Genomic DNA, 23,121 nt, shown 5'->3' with positions numbered 1-23,121 from the left:
CCGATAGCTTCAATTTTCCCAATATATGTTAGAGAAGTTTCTGCTTATCTGATACGGTATCTTGGATAAGTAGTCTGACCATTTGGATATGGTGGAGGGTTGAGGCAGGAGTGAAGAGGTACAAATGGGAGTGACCTATGTATATATGGAACCTGATACATTTTGAATGATGCCGTGAAAGGGGAGTATGTAGATGGGGCTCAGTGGGTGGAAGAAAAAGAGAGGGCCGAGGATAAATCCTTGGGGGATTCAACAAATACAACAACTCTGGGAATTGAGAGACTAGTGGGGCTTTATGTAGAGCAAGAGTTCATTTTGGTAGGAAGGAGGTAGGTGAATGCTTGGTGAGTATTTACTATCTTAAATAGTGAATTTTAAATTGGGATAAGTAGTACATTTATTGAAGTAATGTAAATAAGCATAGGCAGGACTAGAGATTATTTTCCTGATTACATTTTTAATTAATGAGTTAAAATGCCATAAAGATGGCAGGGCAAATGATGTGTTGCAGCTGCGGAATGTGGGAGCTCGTGGACACCAGTGTCATCCAAGGCGCAAACGACTGCAGAAGGAGGGGCTTGAGGAACTTTGGCTCAGTCATTGACTAACAAGGGAGGAGAAGGGTGTGGGTGTTGGGCAGGAAAGGAATTGAGTCCACTATCAGATCAGCTATGATTTTATGAAATGGCGGAACAGATTTGAAGGGCTGAATGGCCTAATCCTGCTCCAAATTGTTTATACATGTGTGTTTGAATTTATTTGTATAGAAGCTGTAACGTAAATTTCTGAAAGTATTTCACGGGAGCATTACAAAACAAAGTATGATGTGGAGATGCCGGTGTTGGACTGGGGTGGGCACATTAAGAAGTCTCTCAATACCAGGTTAAAGTCCAAAAGGTTTATTTGGAATCACAAGCTTTTGGGGCGCTGCTCCTTCATCAGGTGAGACTCAGCTTTTGGACTAACCTGATGAAGGAGCAGCACTCCGAAAGCTTGTGATTCCAAATAAACTTGTTGGACTTTAACCTGGTGTTGTGACACTTCTTACTGTGCAAAACAAAGTATGACAGTGAAGCCCATAAGCAGATATTAGGTCAGATGACCACAACCTTGGTCAGAGAATTTGTGGAATGACTTGAGAGAAGCAAATTGGACTGGGGTAGGGAAGATATTGCAGAGTTTGGTGCCTAGGCAGTTGAAGGTGCAGCCATCAGTGGTGGAGCAATGGAGCAATTAAAATTGGGGATGTTCAGTAGGTCAGAATGTAGAGAAATATAGATATCTGGTTGTGTGCCTGGAGGAGATTAGAGAGAGGGAGGGGCAAAGCTGTGGAGGGATTTGAAAACAAGGACTTTAAAATCATGATTTTACTTGATTTGGAGCCAATATAGGACTTGCTGAGAGTTAAAACGTGGACGTCAGAGTTTTGAATGACCTTGTTTATGGAGGGTAGAATGTTGGAGACCAGCCAGGAGTGAGTTAGACTAGTCAAATCTGGAGGTAACAAAGGCATGAATGAGAATTTCAGCTAAGACAAAGTCAAATGACATTATAGATGTTTTAATGATGCCACGAATATGAGGTCACAGTTCATCTTGGGGTGAAATGTGACAGCAAGGTTTCAAATAGAATGGCTTAATCATGGACTGTTGCCAGCGAGAAGGATGGAGTCATTAGCTAAAGAATGGGAGTTTTGATCAAGAACCAAAAATAGCTTTTAGTCTTCCGAATATTTAACTGGAGGATATTCCTGCTGATCTGGTTTTGGATGTCAGAAAGGGGAAGGGAAGTCGTAGGTGGTTTTGTGGCCAGGACTGGATAGGTAAGAAGGCATGTGCAACTCTACTCGGCTAACGATGGAAGAAAGGTATTGGAGGAGGATGGTGTGAACAGCAGTGCCAAAGACTGCAGTGAGTGGGCCAAGAATGATGCATGGAGTTAGTTTACCATTGTCACAGTACCATAGGATGTCGCTTGAAACAAAGATATATTTTGGTAATGTGACAGGGTCAGAAACTTGATTGAAGGCATTCAGGTGCCGTGTTCCAGGTTGGGTGGGCACAGATTGGGAAGGCAGCAGCACCAATGGATGGAATGGGTAACCAAGACATAAAATTTTAAATCTGCATGTGGTCTGTTAAAAGTCTAGCATGTAACGTGACATTGCTTTAGGCATAGTTTAAGATACTGTACTTCAGCATATCTATTACCATGGGAGATCTCTAGTTATGCTAAACATTTCTTTGTGCTAATTGATGTTGGATCTGCCCATCACACAAATCTACAATGGGAAGACCTGCTGTTGGCTCTCAGACCTGAAACGTCAGGTGCTGCCTGACCTGTGTTCCAGCTTTATCTGTTGTTGCCAGACATTTGTGTAACATGATCTCAACTTTTGCCAGAGAGGAAAAGTGCCATGATAGCACTGTGCTAATTTTGGTAAATGTGAATCATTCTTTGCAGGTGAATAACGAAATTTAATATGTCTGTGGATGAAATTGTCAACTGTAAGCAATAATTTTGTTGGTCATTTCTGATTTTTTTTAAAAAAACCTTCTTTGGGACCAGATTAAATTAACAAGTCAAGTTGAGTGACAGCCTCAACATTAATGTAAGAATAATGACTCAAAGCCTCTGCAATTCAAGGAACGTGCTTCATTATCTACTTCAAGATGAAACTTGATCTGAAACTGAGTACGTAAGTGTAATCCTGCGGTTGATAGCTGAATTTGTTTTGTATGTTTTAAATGCACACAGCAATTGTAGAAGGAGACTTCTGCTTTGTAAATAGGAGGTACTATTCTCTACATTTTTGGATTTCTGCTTATCACCTGGTTTCCTAATAAATTACTAGTAACTTTTTTAATGGTATTTTGTGGCATTTAATGACATAGTAACTGAATTCAGAAACCAGTATTGCAATAAAGTAAGCTCCACTTATGGGGAAACTAAGAACATTATTTTAACTTGAGCAAGACACATTCCAGTTTATCATAGCACCACGGAGAGATATAATCACATGTTAAAATACATGTCAATCATTTTGATAATGCTTTAGTTTTATGTAACCATCAATATTTCATGGTTGAACCCTGCAGTTTTAATTGAGTACATTCTGCTGACCTAATTTTGCGTTTGATGCATATCAACTTGCCGAGTCTTTGGCGTGTTTCTGGTTTTCTGTGTTTGAGGCAAGTTGTTGAATTTGACCGTGGTAATAGAAAAAGTGCATTACTTAATTTGTATTCTTCTCGTATTTTTCCACAGCGAACTTTCTTAACTTCTATAAACATGTTTGTGATGCCTTGGAAAATGTCTTATTAATGTGATGTGGTGGCCATTACGGAGACTTGGATGTCTCAGGGACAGGACTGGGTGCTTCAGGTGCCGGGTTTTAGATGTTTCAGGAAGGACAGGGAGGGAGGCAAGAGAGGGGGGGGAGTGGCACTGTTGATCAGGGATAGTGTCACGGCTGTAGAGAAGGTGGACGCCGTGGAGGGATTGACTACGGAGTCTCTGTGGGTGGAGGTTAGGAACAGGAAGGGGTCGGTAACTTTGCTGGGTGTTTTCTATAGGCCACCCAATAGTAACAGAGATGTTGAGGAGCAGATGGGGAAACCGATCCTGGAGAGATGTAGGAATAACAGAGTTGTCGTGATGGGAGATTTTAATTTCCCAAACATAGATTGGAATATCCCTAGGGCTAGGGGTTTGGATGGAGAGGAGTTTGTTAGGTGTGTCCAGGAGAGTTTCCTGACACAGTATGTGGATAAGCCTACTAGAGGAGAGGCTGTACTTGATCTGGTGCTGGCTAATGAACCTGGACAGGTGGAGGATCTCTCGGTGGGTGAGCATCTTGGGGATAGCGATCATAATTCTATCTCCTTCACGATAGCATTGGAAAGAGATAGGATCAGGCAGGCTAGGAAAGTGTTTCTCTGGAGTAAAGGGAAATACAGTGTCATCAGGGAGGAAATTAGACGGGTAAATTGGAAGGAGGCATTCTTGGGGAAAAGTACCGAAGGAAAGTGGAGGATTTTCAAGGAATGTTTGTCTGGAGCTCTGCATGACAACGTTCCGATGAGACAGGGGGGTGTTGGTAGGGTACGGGAACCGTGGTGCACGAAGGTTGTGATGAACCTGGTGAATAAGAAAAGAGAGGCGTACAGAAGGTTCAGAGAGCTAGGAGGTGTTAAGGATTTAGAGGAGTATACGGGATGTAGGAAGGAGCTTAAGAAGGAAATTAGGAGAGCGAGAAGGGGTCATGAGAAGACCTTGGCGGGTAAGATTAAGGAGAATCCCAAGGCTTTCTACAAATATGTCAAGAGTAAAAGGATGAGATGTGAAGGCATAGGACCCTTAAAAGGTGAAGGGGGAAAAGTTTGTGCGGAACCGTTAGAAATGGCGGAGGTGCTTAATGAATACTTTACCTCGGTATTCACGGTGGAAAGGGATCTGGGTGGTTGTACTGCTGGTTTGCGGTGGACAGAAAGGATCGAGCATGTGGACATAAAGAAAGAGGATGTGTTGGAACTATTGAATGGCATCAAGGTTGGTAAGTCGCCGGGACCGGATGGGATGTACCCCAGGTTACTGTGGGAGGCGAGGGAGGAGATTGCGGAGCCTTTGGCGATGATCTTTGCATCGTCGATGGAGACGGGAGAGGTTCCGGAGGATTGGAGGATTGCAGATGTGGTCCCTATATTCAAGAAAGGGAACAGGGACAGCCCGGGAAATTACCGACCGGTGAGTCTAACCTCAGTGGTTGGTAAGTTGATGGAGAGGATCCTGAGACAGGATTTATGATCATCTAGAGAAGTTTAGTATGATCAAAAGTAGTCAGCACGGCTTTGTCAAGGGCAGGTCGTGCCTTACGAGCCTGGTTGAGTTCTTTGAAAATGTGACCAAACACATTGACGAAGGAAGAGCGGTGGATGTGGTCTATATGGACTTCAGCAAGGCGTTCGATAAGGTCCCCCATGCAAGACTTCTTGAGAAAGTGAGAGGGCATGGGATCCAAGGGGCTGTTGCCTTGTGGATCCAGAACTGGCTTGCCTGCAGAAGGCAGAGAGTGGCTGTGGAGGGGTCTTTCTCTGCATGGAGGTCAGTGACCAGTGGAGTGCCCCAGGGATCTGTTCTGGGACCCTTGCTGTTTGTCATTTTCATAAATGACCTGGATGAGGAAGTGGAGGGATGGGTTGGTAAGTTTGCTGACGACACCAAGGTAGGTGGTGTTGTGGATAGTTTGGAGGGATGTCAGAAGTTGCAGCGAGACACCGATAGAATGCAAGACTGGGCGGAGAAGTGGCAGATGAACTTCAACCCGGATAAGTGTGTAGTGATCCATTTTGGCAGATCCAATGGGATGAAGCAGCAGTATAATATGAAGGGTACCATTCTTAGCAGTGTAGAGGATCAGAAGGACCTTGGGGTCCGGGTCCATAGGACTCTTAAATCGGCCTCGCAGGTGGAGGATGCGGTCAAGAAGGCGTACGGCGTACTAGCCTTCATTAATCGAGGGATTGAGTTTAGGAGTCGGGAGATAATGCTGCAGCTTTATAGGACCCTGGTTAGACCCCACTTGGAGTACTGCGCGCAGTTCTGGTCACCTCATTACAGGAAAGATGTTGAAGCCATTGAAAGGGTGCAGAGGAGATTTACAAGGATGTTGCCTGGATTGGGGGGCATGCCTTATGAGGATAGGTTGAGGGAGCTTGGTCTCTTCTCCCTGGAGAGACGAAGGATGAGAGGTGACCTGATAGAGGTTTACAAGATGTTGAGAGGTCTGGATAGGGTAGACTCTCAGAGGCTATTTCCAAGGGCTGAAATGGTTGCTACGAGAGGACACAGGTTTAAGGTGCTGGGGGGTAGGTACAGAGGAGATGTCAGGGGTAAGTTTTTCACTCAGAGGGTGGTGGGTGAGTGGAATCGGCTGACGTCGGTGGTGGTGGAGGCAAACTCGTTGGGGTCTTTTAAGAGACTTCTGGATGAGTACATGGGATTTAATGGGATTGAGGGCTATAGATAGGCCTAGAGGTAGGGATATGATCAGCGCAACTTGTGGGCCGAAGGGCCTGTTTGTGCTGTGGCTTTCTATGTTCTATGTTCTAATGCTGATGTGGAATTTCAATCTCTAAAGCTTATGTTTTGTTGGTCTCAAATATTTTTATTCAAAATACTGAGGTTTGAAGACTTGATTGAGAAAATTGGCTAGGAAAAAGGCACAGTAGCTGGATTAGTATAGACATTGAACTTGGATAATGTTGGTATATTGCAAGAGTGTCATGAGAATCTGGAGCTTACTTTGAGAAATTTTTCAGTGGTTGGAATTTAAAGCTCCAAAACATTCATCTGATTTAACACCAGTCAGAATCGGCCATTCAGTCCCTTGAACCTGCTCTGCTGTTCAATAAGATCATAGCTGATCTGATCATGGCCTCAAGTTTAATATTCTGCCTGTCCGACAATAACCCTTAAATCACCTGTAGATCAAAAATCATCTGTTGAGAGATTATTTGGAATGTTCAACATGGTGCACAATGAAACTCAGTATCACCACACTGTAGTAATGATTTAGTCTAGAGGGCAGATCTGTACCTTGCCTGCCAACATTTCTCACTCTGCAGGTCAAAAAACCTCTTGTGGGAATGATGCAAGTTTCCAAGCTATAATTTTGCAGCATTATTGGCACACCTGTACAGCTGAATTTCGAACCTTTTTTAGAGACATCTTAATTTATTGCAATATACTGGAACCTCTGTTTTGGAGGGGTGTAGTTAATACTATTACGGTTTAATTTGTTTTACTATTGTCACATATTAGTATACAGTGAAAAGTATTGTTTATTGCGTGCTATACAAAGCATACTGTTCATAGAGAAGGAAAGAAGGTGCAGAATGTAGTGTTAGTGATAGGGTGTAGAGAAAGATCAACTTAATGTAAGGTGGGTCCATTCAAAAGTCTGATTGCAGGAGGGAAGAAACGGTTCTTGAGTTGGTTGGTATGTGACCTCAGACTTTTGTATTTTTTTCCTGACAGAAGAAGATGGAAGAGAGTATGTCTGGGGTGTGTGGGGTCCTTTATGCTGGCTGCTTTTCTGAGGCAGTGGGAAGCGCAGACAGAGTTAAGAGATGGTAGAGTGATTTGCGTGATGGACTGGATTTCGTTCACGACCCTTTGTAGTTTCTTGCAGTCTTGGACAGAGCAGGAACCATACCGAGCTGTGATACAACCAGAAAGGATGCTTTCTATGGTGCATCTGTAAAAGTTGATGAAAGTCATAGCAGACATACTGCATTTCTTTAGCCTCCTGAGAAAGTAAAGGCGTTTATGGGCTTTCTTAACGATAGCGTTGGAGTGGAGGGACCAGGGCAGATTGTTGGTGATCTGGACACCTAGAAACTTGAACCTCTCAACCATTTCCACTTCTTCCCCGTTTGATGTGGACAGGGGCATGCCCTCCACTGCTCTTCCTGAAGGCGATGACTATCTCCTTCGTTTTACTGGCATTGAGGGAGAGATTATTGACGTTGCACTAACCTCTTTCCTGTACTCCATTACATCACTGTTTGAGATCCAACCCACTACGGTGGTGTCGTCAGCAAACTTGAAAATTGAGTTTTGGAGGGGAACTTGGCCACACAGTCATAGGTATATAAGGAGTATAGTAAGGGGCTGAGGACCTAGCTTTGCGAGGTGCTGGTGTTGAGGATAATTGTGTTGTAATGAGGTGTTGTTGCCTATCCTTACTGATTGCAGCCTGTGGGTTAGGAAGTCTGGGATCAGTTATCCCTGTTCTAATTGTCAATAATTGGACAAATCATGGAAAATTGTTGCTTTGTGCTGCTTTCTTATGCCCTTTTCCTCCACTGTAACGTCTGTAAGAAATATATTAATTTTCTGCCTTTATGTTGTATTTTGTCATTCCTGTGCCAAGGGTATTGTGATACCATTTATCTGTTAGCTTTTTATGAGCAAGAGGAGATCTATGATTTTATTAGTCTATGACACTATTATGAAGTAAAAGCAAAATACTGTGGATGCTGAAATCTGAAACAGAAAATGCTAGAAAAACGCAACCGGCCTGTCAGCATCTGTGGAGAGAGTGAATAGAGTCAACGTTTTAAATCCGTATGGCTCTTCAGAGCTCAGAATAGTACTTGTAAGGGTATTAGAAGTGCAGCTGGAGAGATTTTCAAATTCCAACTTCATGCTCGATTGCAGAGGACCTGATTTCCATTGCTTAATCAGTGCAGTGTGTGCTTATCAGCCAGTTAGCATAGCAGTTAGAATATCTGTTTGCCTCATGTTTTTCTGTTTTGTTGTGTGCCATATTTTCAGCAGATGTTGCAAAAGAAAACACACAAATAAAAGTTCCAAACTTAAAGGTGTTTCATTGTTTTTCAATACAGGAAAAATTGCAATGATTTTTACTGCAAGGAATTGGCTTCCACTGCTTTGTAGTAAAAAGTAAATAAATGTTAGTAAATTCCTATATTATTTCCTTTTCTCAGTTTGCTTAGTTACAATTTCTCAAGAGATTTGTGCATTTTGACTGCACCGCCCACAGGCTATGTTTTGTGCTGTAAGATGTAATTTTATGCTAAAGCTATATTGTGTAGTGAATACATATACATACTGCCAATGATTCTGATTTCAAAAGTGCTTGTATATAATACAGTCCTGATTTTTTTTTTAAGACTGAGTATTGTACTTTTGAGTTGGGGGATGGCATCCTTTTGCGTTTTACAAATTTGAGTTGTTTTGTGAAATTGAATCTACTTTGTAGCTTAAGTGCCCGAACATAAGAACATACGAACATAAGAAATAGGAGCAGGAGTAGGCCATCTAGCCCCTCGAGCCTGCCCCGCCATTCAATAAGATCATGGCTGATCTGAAGTGGATCAGTTCCACTTGCCTGCCTGATCCCCATAACCCCTAATTCCCTTACCGATCAGGAATCCATCTATCCGTGATTTAAACATATTCAACGAGGTAGCCTCCACCACTTCAGTGGGCAGAGAATTCCAAAGATTCACCACCCTCTGAGAGAAGAAGTTCCTCCTCAACTCTGTCCTGAACTGACCCCCCTTTTATTTTGAGGCTGTGCCCTCTAGTTCTAGCTTCCTTTCTAAGTGGAAAGAATATCTCCACCTCTACCCTATCCAGCCCCTTCATTATCTTATAGGTCTCTATAAGATCCCCCCTCAGCCTTCTAAATTCCAACGAGTACAAACCCAATCTGTTCAGTCTCTCCTCATAATCAACACCTCTCATCTCTGGTATCAACCTGGTGAACCTTCTCTGCACTCCCTCCAAGGCCAATATATCCTTCCCCTTGTTTGCGGACCAATACTGCACACACTATTCCAGCTGCGGCCTCACCAATGCCCTGTACAGATGCAGCAAGACATCTCTGCTTTTATATTCTATCCCCCTTGTGATACAGGCCAACATCCCATTTGCCGCCTTGATCACCTGTTGCACCTGCAGACTGGGTTTTTGCGTCTCATGCACAAGGACCCCCAGGTCCCTTTGCACAGTAGCATGTTGTAATTTTTTTCCATTTTAGATAATCCAATTTGCTATTATTTCCTCAAGTGAATAACCTCGCATTTGTCAACGTTATACTCCATCTGCCAGATCCTCGCCCACTCACTCAGCCTGTCCAAATCTCTCTGCAGACCTTCTACGCCCTCCACATGATTCACTTTTCCACTTATCTTTGTGTCGTCTGCAAACTTTGTTTCCCTACACTCAGTCCGCTCCTCCAGATCGTCTATATAAATGGTAAATAGTTGAGGCCCCAGTACCGATCCCTGCGGCACGCCACTAGTTACCATCTGCCAACCAGAAAAGCACCCATTTATTCCGACTCTCTGCTTCCTGTCAGATAGCCAATCCCCAATCCACGCTAACACCCTACCCCCAACTCCGTGTGACCCAATCTTCTTCAGCAACCTTTTGTGAGGCACCTTATCAAACGCCTTTTGGAAATCCAAAAACACCGCATCCACCGGTTCCCCTCCGTCAACCGCACTAGTCACATCTTCATAAAAATCCAACAAGTTCGTCAAGCACGACTTTCCCGTCATGAATCCATGCTGCGTCTGCTTAATCGAACCATTCTTATCCATATGGCCTGCTATTTCTTCTTCAATGATGGATTCCAGCATTTTCCCAACTACAGACGTTAAGCTAACCGGCCTGTAGTTACCCGCTTTTTGTTTATTTCCTTTTTAAACAGTGGCGCGACATTAGCCGTTTTCCAATCCGCCGGCACTACCCCAGAATCCAACGAATTTTGATAAATAACCACTAACGCATCCGCTATTACCTCTGACATTTCTTTCAGTACCCTGGGATGCATTCCATCCAGGCCCCAGGGACTTGTCTACCGTCAGTCCTGTTAGTCGACCAAGCACTGCTTCCCTGGTAACATTAATTGTATTGAGTATCTCTCCTCCTACCAACCCTCTATCGTTAATATTCAGTAAACTATTTGTGTCTTCCACCGTGAAGACCGACACAAAAAACTTATTTAAAGTTTCAGCCATTTCCTCATTTCCCACTATTAAATCCCCCCCCTCGTCCTCCAAGGGTCCAACATCCACTCTTGCCACTCTATTCCTTTTTATATATTTGTAAAAGCTTTTACTATCATTTTTTATGTATAGAGCTAGCCTAGCTTCATAACCTATCTTTCCTTTCTTTATCGCTTTCTTAGTCGTTCTTTGTTGTTTCTTAAACTTTTCCCAATCTTCCGATTCTCCACTATTTTTGGTCACTTGAAGGATGCAATTCTATTGAAAATAAAACCACATGCATTCAATGTATATTTTTGAAATCTACTTAACTCACTTTCGATAATGATATGGTGTTATTTTAAGATGCACACTCAAAAGACACATTTGTCTATACCAAAATCATACTTTTTGCTTCCCTCCCTTGTCGTCTTGAAATATTTTGAATCCTACACAGTCAACTGTACAGGATTCTGAAGGAATAAGGGTTCAATGTTTCTTGTGTGGAAGCCAAACTTACAATAAAGACCACTTGAAATACAGTTTAAGACCATTGAGAGTTACAGCAATTATTACTTGACTGCTGAAAATTTAGAAATAAAATTACTATCTAAAATATTGACTGTTAGTTGATACAGCACGATGGGAAATTGTTGATGGATATATTAGCGATGTGTCAAGGTTTTGGCAATTGAGTTGTATTGCTGTTCTGATCTGATTACTGGTCCCACTTTGAATTATTTATCATCCAAATTGACTAACAGGACATATTTATATCCTTTCTCAGAAACTGTCATTTATCTAAATTAAGAACCTCCTTTTGTCATGCTGTGAGAGTTGTGTTGGCAGATATAAACAAACTGAGCTGATCCAGTACATATATCAATGACATTACTTAACTGAAATAGTTGGCAGATAAATGGTGCTTGCCATATGTGGAAATTGATATGGTGATGTTGGTGCTATTTTTAAATATTTAAAGTTGCTTCTACAAACATGTCTCAAGTACTTTGTAGTGAAAAGTAAATGTATTACTCAAAACCGGCCATTATTTATTCTAGTTTTCAAAAGGTTGAACTAGATTTGTATTGCTTTTCTTGTTTTGAGTATGTTGAATGTACAGAATATTTAGAATGTTGGCAAGAAGAAACTAACATGTTGAATATTATAAACTGTGTATATTTGTGAATTTTGATAAATCTTCCTGTACTAAGTGCCATTATCTCTCTTCAGTTCTTTAGGAGTCATTAGTTGTGACAAGTAAATAAAGAAATATGAACATGGCGCCTCGGAAGAGAAACAGTCGGGGTCTTTCCTTCATATTCTGCTGCTTTCGAGGGAGTGACCACCCAGAGATCACATACAGACTAAGAAATGATAGCAATTTTGCATTGCAAACAATGGAGCCAGCATTGCCCATGCCTCCTATTGAAGAACTGGATATCATGTTCACTGAACTTGTGGTATGTACATGGTCTTCACTGTATTTAAACATGAATCTTCATTTTAAGATATACGCCAATGTGACTTGAGCCAGTTTCTTTGAAAGTTGGTAATATTTGTGAAATCCTGTTGCAAATAAATTTGTGAAGGAATAAAGACTCCTATAAAATAGGAATAATTGTGTTAGTGCTGATGACTAGAAATTAGTAACAGGTGTGGTTTTTTGGTATTGCTCTTACACCAGTGATTTTCTGCCAAGTTGCTAATCCTGGTTGAGATATTAGGATGAGATTGTAACTTCTTGACACGGAGAAGTAAAACTTAAGTGAACTTTCAATCATGTCCACCTTTTCATCCCTCCTAGTTGGGTAAAACCTGCAAACTAGTCACTTAGGCTACTTTATGCCGAAGGAGAGGGAATGAAGACAGGCAGAAATGATGGGCCGAAGGTGGATGGAGGCAAAAGAGAACCAAGCTTCTTGAGTACCTCCATGCATAAATTTATACAAATTTCACATTTTTATACTAAATGTACATTTAGTCTCTGCACTATAGCTAGACTACAGTAACATAGTTCTGTATTTATAACCAATGTGTCTTCATTTCTTTGCAGCACACAACTTGTTCATTTTAAATGGACAGACCCTGCAAAGATTTTTGAGGGACTGCTTAAAAGGTCAACCTCTGCCCTGGCTCAGATTTCCCTTCAGTGTAGCTCAGTATTATTAAAAATGTACATTAAATTGGATTTGATTAAAACATTGCGGTTCTTTGTGTTGAGTTTTAAATTGCTGTTCAGAGGGAACTTGTCATGGAATGCAGAACCTCCAGTTTGATTACCTATTCTCGGCTGTGCTTGTAAATGTCAGTGTAGAAATAGCGCTAATGCATAAGATTGCCAGCTCTCTTCATATAAATTAGCAATTCCCATTGTGTGGCTGTATTATTGGGGCTCTCATAAGGCTCTGATCCTATTTGCTAGTCTCTCATCTGAGGAACATTATTTCCTGTCTGTGCTGGGTTGATGAGTATGACTTTGTGGTATTTTCTTTCTTTTGCCAGAAAAAGCAAAAGAACAGCATAGATGTTGGCTTTCCTGGTGAGAAAATGGCTAAAAGGATCTTGTTTGCAATTCTGGGAGTTGAAAACAGAGGGGAAAAATATCCCTTTTGGTTAATTGCTGTATATTATTCAAGTCCATCATTGTGCCATTGTGGTCTCAAAAATTTTAAAAAAGCGCAATTCTCTATAGAATAAAAGTATAAATGTTTCAAAACTATAAAACTTGTACTTTTGTTTTATAAACCAATCCAAGTCACTTAACGCATTGACAGGTTATTAGGCTTGTTATAGTCTGAGCAGGAAGACTGCATTGGTTAATCTGGTTCATAACCAAAGATCCATGAAATTAAACATAGACCTGTAGTAGTTTCTTTTTGCATGTACTCCAAATTGAAAAGTAATACCTTTTTTGATATTGCTAAAACCTATTGGTGCTTGAAATTTAAAAATCAATTGAAGTTATAAAAGGGTCAAAATAAATGCGTCAATGCGTTAAGTGACTTGGATTGGTTTATAAAACAAAAGTACAAGTTTTATAGTTTTGAAACATTTATACTTTTATTCTATAGAGAATTGCGCTTTTTTAAAATTTTTGAGACCACAATGGCACAATGATGGACTTGAATAATATACAGCAGGGTCAAAATAAAGCATAGGTTTCCGTTTAAAATTCTTAAATGTTCAATTCAGCTTTTAATTTTGAAGTCTGTTCTGTCGAGGAGCCTAGTAAATTTCTTGGCACAATTGCAGATATTATGCTGTGTTAAAGTTGGAAAACAATTTACATTTTTAAGTAACTTGACAGTAATTCAAATGAAGGATTCATTTGTGATTTATAAATATCATTTTGTTGTTAGCATTGGATTTGTGCAACAAATTCAGAATGCAAATCCCTACAGCCAACCAGACCTTAAAGATACATTGTCTGTATCTTTAAGGTCTGGTTGGCTGTAGGGATTCGCATTCTAATCAGTATTCTGTAACTTGATTTTGTGTCTCTGTGCCCTGTTTGAGAGCACATTTCCACTCCATCTGACGAAGGAGCAGCGCTCCGAAAGCTAATGGCATTTGCTACCAAATAAACCTGTTGGACTTTAACCTGGTGGATTCATTTGTGATTTATAAATATCATTTTGTTGTTAGCATTGGATTTGTGCAACAAATTCAGTTGGGCATTGCTCTTTATACATTTTGAACATTAGCATTAAAAGTATTAAGTCTGGTTCTAACTGTTAAACATGATGTGGAGATGCCGGCGTTGGACTGGGGTGAACACAGTAAGAGTTTTAACAACACCAGGTTAAAGTCCAACGGGTTTCTTTGGTAGCAAATACCATTAGCTTTCGGAGCGCTGCTCCTTCGTCAGATGGAGTGGAAATGTGCTCTCAAACAGGGCACAGAGACGCAAAATCAAGTTACAGAATACTGATTAGAATGCGAATCCCTACAGCCAACCAGACCTTAAAGATACATTGTCTGTATCTTTAAGGTCTGGTTGGCTGTAGGGATTCGCATTCTAATCAGTATTCTGTAACTTGATTTTGTGTCTCTGTGCCCTGTTTGAGAGCACATTTCCACTCCATCTGACGAAGGAGCAGCGCTCCGAAAGCTAATGGCATTTGCTACCAAATAAACCTGTTAGACTTTAACCTGGTGTTGTTAAAACTCTTACTGTGTCTAACTGTTAGAGCCAGATAGTTATGGAGCAATGTCTAATGATGTGTGATCAGAATACATAATAGGATTATGTGAGGGCTCATCATATTTTTTGACAGTATATACCTTGAGTGTATAAATTTCATTTTGTCTATTACAATGTCACAGCCCAAAGGTACAGTGGACGAGTGGCTGCACCACACACACACCCCCCCACGTCCTGTAAAGTTCAGTGATTCCCAAGGTTTCAATTCAGATTTGCAGCAGCGGTTTAGCTTTGTGCATGTCATTCTGAAGTACAGGGAGACTCTCCAGACTCTCCTCCAACTTTTGTCATGAAATTGTAATCTTAAATATGCAATCTTAAATAAATGCAAAGTTTACTTGCAACCTGTTTACATGGTATTTTAAAGTATATTCTTTCTTGGGCTTTTCACATTCATACAGCTCATTATGATTACTGGGTTTTGCTGTTTTCTATGGTATCTGATGGGTAAAGGCTGTTGTATCAGTTTATGATGGGTTAAAGTTCTGATGAAGAGCAAGATAAATAACTTTGGGAAAAGAGCAATAGTCTTGGCTTGCTCCAGCAAAGAGCTAGCACAAAAATGATGGGCTGAATGGCCCCTCCTGTTCTGTAAATTTTTTCTGCTTTTTGAAATTGTTTTGTTCTTTAAAGCTAGCTGTAGCCAAATTTTTTTCCAGGATTTTCGAGCATGTTTACGTATGACCATTGAAATGTCAGCTTTTTCTGATAGAAATCCTCAAAAAAAAGTGACAACTATATTTTCTGAATTTTAAATACAAATACCTCAGATCTTCTGAGGGGAACAAGGTAAATGAACACTGCCAGGAAGATGACATAAAGTACAAGTTTGGTTGAAGAGATGAGAATAAAAAGCAGATGGATAAATTATAGGTGGCTGAAAGCTGTGTTACCAGTGGTGGGGTCAAAGCAAATGGGACGAGGGCAGCTACATAAACCAGAGTCAGAGGGCTAACAGTTTTCAGCACAAAGAGGAGGGAGAATTATAGAAGTAGGGCAAATGAAGCCATGGAAGGATTTTAAAATGAGAACAAAAGATGGGAGTCTGGGTGGGAGACAGGATCTTTGGAACAACATTTTGCACAATTTGGAGATTGTATGGAGGATGGAAAGTGAGAGACCAGCAAGGAGAGTATTGGAGTAGTTAAGAGTGGATGAGAGAGGTCATGTTTGGAGGTAGATTTAAGTTTGTGTAGTGGCAGGAACAAAGAATCATTCAATAACAAAGCTCAGAGATTAATAGAATTAAACTATTGTTGTTTATAGTCCGGTAGAGCCTGAAATGGTAGGAGGAGAGGAAAACAATTGGTGAAGGCTAATGACCATGCTTTTGGTGGCATTTGTGATTAATCTCTCAATGGATGTTGTGTAAGCGTGCTTCTGCCAGTGGAGGAAATGGCACGGAGATACAGCTGGGCATTATTTGTATAAATGTGGAAGCTAACCATGTACCTGTAAACAATAACACAGGAACTGGAAGGGGCCAAGTAAATATACTGCATGCTGCAGGAGAGGGAGAAGAAACCAGAGCTGGATTTGATCTTGCTAATTCAGAGGTAGGAATGCAGCAATCTGAGGGCAGTCTTAGTGAAGCTGGATAATGGAAGCGAAGCACTGGAGCAGGTTTATGTGGTCATTAATATTGAATGATGCAAGGTGACGGATAAGGAGGGATAAAACATAGTCGTCTGATTTTTTAATAATCCTATTTTATATGTGGAGATTAAATTTGGCGATGTGAAAGCTGTCAGAGGATTTAAAGATGAAGACAAAAGATAATGATAGGACTCTGTGTGGGAGACAGATGGCTAACTTGCTCAACCCAGGACCAATTCAAAAGTGAAAAAAGAACATTTACAAATGTTGCTACAGGATTTTTTATGGATGATTGCCTTGCTTGTTCATGCAGGATCAAATTGTTTTGTTTGTAAAGTATTTTAAAGGCTTGTAACCAAGAACGAACAGTAAAAATCTAATAGCCGCAGTTAAATTTGATATGATGCCTGCAGGTGTGGATAAATGACATTTATTTACAAGGTTTTGTCATGTTTCTGAGTACATATCCTTGTCAGTTACGTAATGCAGAACATGTGGAATCCTTGTGCTAGTTATTGAAATTATTGCTTACATTGTATGGGATTTGCGTAGCCTAGTTCTGGGGGCTTGTTGTGACTGCACATTAGAGTGTAGGACTGCTCATAAAAATTTCCAAAAATTTTGAACTTGCATGACTTATGAATGTTGTAAGATAGTTATGAACTTTTATTGTGGCTCCATGAAAAGAATAGTGACAAGGCCATTGGGCTCCTCAGTGGTCATAGAGTGTAAACTCAAGGAGTGCCCTTCTCAACGGTTGTTCATGTTAAAAGCAAATTATTGCGGATGCTGGAATCTGAAACCAAAAGAGAAAACGCTGGAAAATCTCAGCAGGTCTGGCAGCATCTGTAAGGAAAGAAAAGAGCTGACGTTTCGAGTCCAGATGACCCTTTGTCAAAGCTCAATGTTAAAGGCCTTCAAAGGCAAAACAAAAATCTGCAGTTAGTTTTAGGGGTTTGACTCTATACTAAACTACAGAAAGAAAATTCTTACCATAGAATTGGGGAAAAAGGACAGGTACTAATTTAGAATGCAAGCTAACCAGGTTTCACTGCGACACTAAGCTAGAGGATATATCAATAGAGAAGCAGTGGAAGACATTTAAGGGGATTTTTCAGATTACTCAAATATTCTAAGGGGCGGATCCACCATTTGTGGTTAACTAAAGTATCAATCTTGAAAGAGCATTTTTAATGCGCAAAGATACGTGGCGGGTTAGATGATTAAAAGATTAGTCAGGAAAGAAATTGGAGTATGAGAGGAAGCTGGCTAGAAATGTGAAAATTGATAGTAAAAGTTTCTACCGATATTTAAAAAGGAAGATAATATGTAAAGTGAGTGTCACTCTCCAGAGAACCAGCAATGGGAAGTTAATGGTAGATAATAAGGAAATAACAGATGAAGTTAACAATATTTTGCTTCTGCCTTCACTATAGAAGGTGCAAAAAAATTCCACAAACAACTATAAAGCGGGAGGTGACAGGGAGAGAGGAACTTGGTGAAATTATAATCATGAAGGAAGCAGTATTGAGAAAACTGACAGGGCTGCAGGCTGACCAGTCTCTGGGCCTGATGGACTTCATCCTAGGGCCTTTAAAAAAGGTGGCTAAAGAGATAGTAGATGCATTGGTGTTAATTTTCCAAAATTCGCTAGATTCTGGAAAATAGCAAATATTCAAGAGGGAGAGGCAAAAAACGGGGAACTATAGGCCAGTTAGCTTGACATCTGTCATAGGAAAGGTGCTCAAATCGATCATTAAGCAGGCTATAGCTGGATATTTTGAAAATCTCAATTAATCAGGAAGAGTCAACATGGCTTTGGAAGGGGAAATAATGTTTACTCAATTTATTGGAATTCTTTGATGGAGTAACATTAGCAGTGGATAAAGGGTAATGTGTAAGACATGTTTGGAATTGGATATCCAGAAGGCATTTGACAAGGTACCACATCAAAGATTATTGTGGAAAATAAAGCTCATGGTGTAGAGGGTAACCTACTAGCATGGATAGAAGATTGGATGGCTGGTAGAAAACAGTCTTTTTCTGATTGTCAGGATGTGACAATCCTGAAGAGGTCTGTGCGAGGGCCTCAACTTTTTATAATTAATACCAATGACTTAGATGAGGGGACCGAAGGCATGGTAGCCAAATTTGCAGATGACACAAATATATATAGGAATTGTGAAGAGGACATAAGGAGGTTATAGATGGGTTAAGTAAGTGGACAAAAATCTGGCAAATAGAGTACAATATTGGAAAATATGAAGTTGTTCACTTTGGCAGAAAGAATAAAAAGGCAGAGTATTATTTAAACAGAGAACGGCTACAAAATTCTGAGGTGCAGAGGCATCCAGATGTTCTAGTTCATGAATCACAAAGTTAGTATGCGGATAAAGCAAGTAATTAAGAAGGCTAATGGAATGCTATCTGTTATTACGAGAGACATTGAAGATAAAAGTAAGGATGTCTTGCTTCAGCTATACAGGGCATTGGTGAGACCGCATCTTGAATACTGTGTGCAGTTTTGGTCTTATTTAAGGAAGAACATAAATGCGCTGGAGGTGGTTCAGAGGAGGTTTACTAGCTTGATACCTAGAATGAACAGGTTGTCTTATGAGGAAACGTTGGACTAATTGGGCTTGTTTCCACTGGGGTTTAGAAGATTGAGGGATGACTGGATTGATGTATACAAGATCCTGAATGGTCTTGACAAGGTGGCCACGTAAAGGATGTTTCCTCTGAATGAATCCAGAACTAGGAGGCACTTTTAAAATTAGTAAAGATTGCCCTTTTAAGGACAGATGAGGAGAACAGTTTACTCTTGAGGGTTATGCGACTTTGGAACACTCTGATCGCCGGGGGGGGGGGGGGTCATTGAATATTTTTAAGGTGGACATAGAGACTCTTGTTGGGCAAGGGAATCAAAGGTTATCAGAGGTAAATGGTAATGTGGAATTTGAAACACAAATCAGCCATGATCTCATTGAATGGCGGAGCAGACTCAAGGGGCTGAATGATCTACATCTACTACTACTCCTGTTTCATATGTTCGTATTGGCTGATAAAAATCGTTCAGCATTTCAACAGCTGTATAATATCATGGTACACAAATTCAAGGTGTTTGTCTTTCTTGTGGATCTTGGGACCTTTGGAGTTTTTTCTTTGGTTCCTTGAACCTTGTCTCTTGACTCTCGGCAGCCTTCAAGATTTAGACTTGGCCAAGTTAACTCTAACATATGTACAAATCCCTTTTGCAGCTTGAAGACTTCAACCCCAGTGGATCTCGCCCACAACTTCCCAGTCTGCCTTAACCGCTGAAGCTTTCAGTCCTCAACTGCTGATGCCACACACTTCATAGCTGCCTGCTGCGTGTTCTTGCGATCTCACCCTGCATGACTTTAGCCCTGGCAATCTTGTCTGTACTCAATCTGTTGATCATTAATCTTGCATTTTTAAGGCAATCTGCAGCCTTCTGATAGTTAGTTTAATCACCAGTTAAGCCTAATACTGGGTTCTTGCAGCAACCCTTCAGCCCGTGACACATACTTGTTGACTGGCAATGTCCTATCAAAATGCTAAAACTTCTTAGCAAGTATCCAATCCTAACTATCTCTCCCTATAAATGCTCCCAACTAGTTTCCTGTGACAAACCCGTGGCAAGTTCAAAGACCTCAGTGGTGCACCTTTTTAAAATCTCCTTTTATGCAGATACATTTGCAACAATTAGCCCAAATATGAACACGCAGAACTTCTAACCCAGTATTTACAACTCTTGACCAATAGGAAGAATTCTCTTAGCTTATCCACAACACACTAACCTTAATTTACAACTCTAACCCAAGGTCCTTGGAACATTATCGCCCTCAGACCATCTTCCAAGCCAATCATCATTGCAGCTTTTGGGTTTTTAACTGCTAAATTATAGCTTGTATTGTTTGACCAGAGGCCCTGGAGCATCTGGACATCAGGCCACTTTCCTGGCCAATCAGCTTTGGCCTCTATTCATTGCTAAGCAAGACTCTTCTGGAGCCCAAATATGTGCTTGTTGCTTACTCCCAAAGGGCCTATGTGTTCTTTCTTAAAGCTACGTCAGTATTTAATACTTAGAGATACAACTTTAAGACTTTCTCAACAATATGCTCAAATTCATGGATCGTCTCAATAATGCATCCAAATTTTAATAAGGTTATGTACAGTACTGTTCGATAATCCAAGCCTTATTGCACAGATGAGCTGACAAACTGAATTCTTAACACCATTTCAGGAGGGGAATTAATTAACGGCCCTGATTTCTCCTATCACCACTTTTTAAAAAAAATTTTGCTTTCCTCTAAGTGGTGGCATATTTTTCCAAATTCGTCTGTTTGGAGTGAGCGACACCCATGTGCACGCACACGGCAAGACCATGATAAAAATGAGTTATGGTTTCATGCGAGTCCACAATCAAAAGTCTGTCCCACCCAAGCCCGATCCCTGTAACCCCACCTATTTACCCTGCTAAGCCCCCTAACACTAAGGGGCAAATGAGCATGGCCAATCAACCTAACTTGTACATTTTTGGAGTGTGGGAGGAAACCAGAGCACCTGGAGCAAACCAATGCAGACACAGGGAGATCATGCAAACTCCACACAGTGACCCGAGGCTGGAATTGAACCCGGGTCCCTGGCGCTGTAAGGCAGCAGTACTAACCACTGCTACCGTGTCGCCCCCAAACCTGTATTCCTTCAGAGATTAGCAGGCTGAAACAGTTGCAAGGTGATCTGTCTTTCCAGAAGTGGGGATTTCCACAATGGAAGAAGGCACGCAGAGATGAATTTGTCTTTATGGGCACCGATAGTGTTCTAATGTTTCTAGTGGTACACAAGTATATTTTTCCAGATCTGAAATCTTGAGGGGTTTAGTGGAGGAGTCAGTGTCCTTTTTTGTCATTGCAAATATATAAGGGCCCTTGCCTTAGAGATGTAAAGGGTGTTGGTGCATTTCTTTGGAATTTGATTTTCTGCGACCGCAGGGGTATTAACGCCTCTAAGGATAACTTGGTCCCTGCTGGTTTTCTGAAAGCTAGAAATTCCTCTAGTATGAGTCATGGCTACTCAGGCATGTCAGGGTAAAGCCTCTGTCCATTATTAAAACACAATTTTATAAAGATTGTCATAAATATATATTTTCCTTTCTGTCTTCTGGACGGGACACCACATTCATAGGAAATGTGTTTTTAAGGGTGGAAACCTTTTTGAGAAAATTTGTAAATGTGGAAGGGAAGGCCCTAGAGGTGTGATTCATGAATTTTTAGTGGTGGAAGAGCTTGCCTTTTTAAAAAGAACAAAATTAATCAAGACAAATATAACTCTAGATTTTAATGTAGAGACATTGAATTCAAAAGCAAGCAAATGGTGTTGAATTGGTTACTGATAGCCAAGTTCCGCACACACGAGGACGGCCTCAACCGGGATATTGGGTTCATGTCCCACTATTTGTAACCCCCACAGAGTTTCACTGGCTTCACTGGCTGTCTTGTCTGGAGACAATACACATCTTTTTAGCCTGTCTTGATGCTCTCTCCACTCATGTTGTTTTGTTTCTTAAAGACTTGATTAGTTGTAAGTATTCGCATTCACGCCGCAGCTTGAATTGGTACCAGACATTTTGTAAGCCACGTTTGTAGTAATTGAAGCTGTTTAAGCTGAAGAAATAAAAAGTAATTTGAAATTGTGACCTGGCGTTTCACCCTGTTGGGATAACTGCCAAAATTCCATTTACAGATCTAGGTACGGAACAGAATGTCAGTGCCTAGCCTCATTTTAATTAACCAGTTGGGTTGCCAGGAGCTAAGATTAGATTGATGCGTGCTATCTAGCATCAGAAATGTGAAGGTAGCATTTTGAGACCAATCATTAAAATAACTTAATTTCCTCAGAGAGCTTTTGCAAAGCTAATTAAGCATAATGACATTAATCTTGGAGCATTCCTATAAATGACCACTGGTGCTTTTTTGGTGTGCAGATGTAGTTTGGTGAGATGTCAGTGCCCCGCCTTATTTAATTAACCAGTCAGGTTGCGAGGAATTAACTAAATCGATATGTGCTACCTAACATCAGAAATGTGGAGGTAGCATTTTAGGAGACCAGCCATTAAAATAATTTGATTCCATAAGGGGTGTTTCGCACAACTAATTAAGGAAAATGACATTTGATCTTAGTACAAAATATGTGAAGTAGAATGGGGTAATTAAATTGTATAGAATGACTAGTTGCTTTAGTCTAAAAGCATTTTATGTATTGCGTGCCATTCAATGATGATTTCTGAAAAGTTAAGACTTCAGAGGGTCAATTTTTTCAGAGGGTGGTGGGTGTCTGGAAGAAGCTGCCAGGGATAGTAATAGAGATGGGTACAATTTTGTCTTTTTAAAAACATTTAGACAGTTACATGGGTAAGATGGGGACAGAGGGATATGGGCCAAATGTGGGCAATTGGGACTACCGTAGTGATTTTAAAAAAGGGTGGCATGGACAGGTTGGGCCGAAGGGCCTGTTTCCATGCTGTAAACCTCTGACTCTGTCGGATACCTATGCCTGAAATCACACATCTCCTCCCTCCCCCACCCCCAATATCAGAAAATCCATCCATGTTGGCACAACAGTACGGTGTGAATCACAACTGGTTTCTTAAGGTGGGCACCTGGCGAGGAAACCTTCCAATGCAGAGCTCAAAGGGGAGAGAGTCATGCCTGGGCGGATCTCATTTCCATTTCTGCTTGATAGTGTTTCTGAAATTTAGTATTTTTTTTGTCCCGA

The 23,121-nt window shown here is 40.8% G+C and overlaps 1 protein-coding gene across 7 annotated transcripts in view; it reads left to right on the top strand.

Moving 5' to 3' along the window:
• The window catches only part of daam1a (dishevelled associated activator of morphogenesis 1a), a 151,031-nt gene that overhangs the window by 49,588 nt on the left and 78,322 nt on the right, over positions 1-23,121 (top strand). For all 7 annotated transcript variants that reach the window (XM_078233824.1, XM_078233828.1, XM_078233827.1 and 4 more), the window contains one exon: positions 11,757-11,986. In XM_078233824.1, coding sequence (XP_078089950.1) covers positions 11,798-11,986 — 189 coding nt within the window. In that variant the 5' untranslated portion in view covers positions 11,757-11,797. The remainder of the gene's footprint in view (positions 1-11,756; positions 11,987-23,121) is intronic.

The sequence above is a fragment of the Mustelus asterias genome, chromosome 18, assembly GCF_964213995.1.
Source record: "Mustelus asterias chromosome 18, sMusAst1.hap1.1, whole genome shotgun sequence".
Lineage (NCBI taxonomy): Eukaryota > Metazoa > Chordata > Chondrichthyes > Carcharhiniformes > Triakidae > Mustelus > Mustelus asterias.
This window is presented reverse-complemented; position numbering and strand designations above follow the sequence as displayed.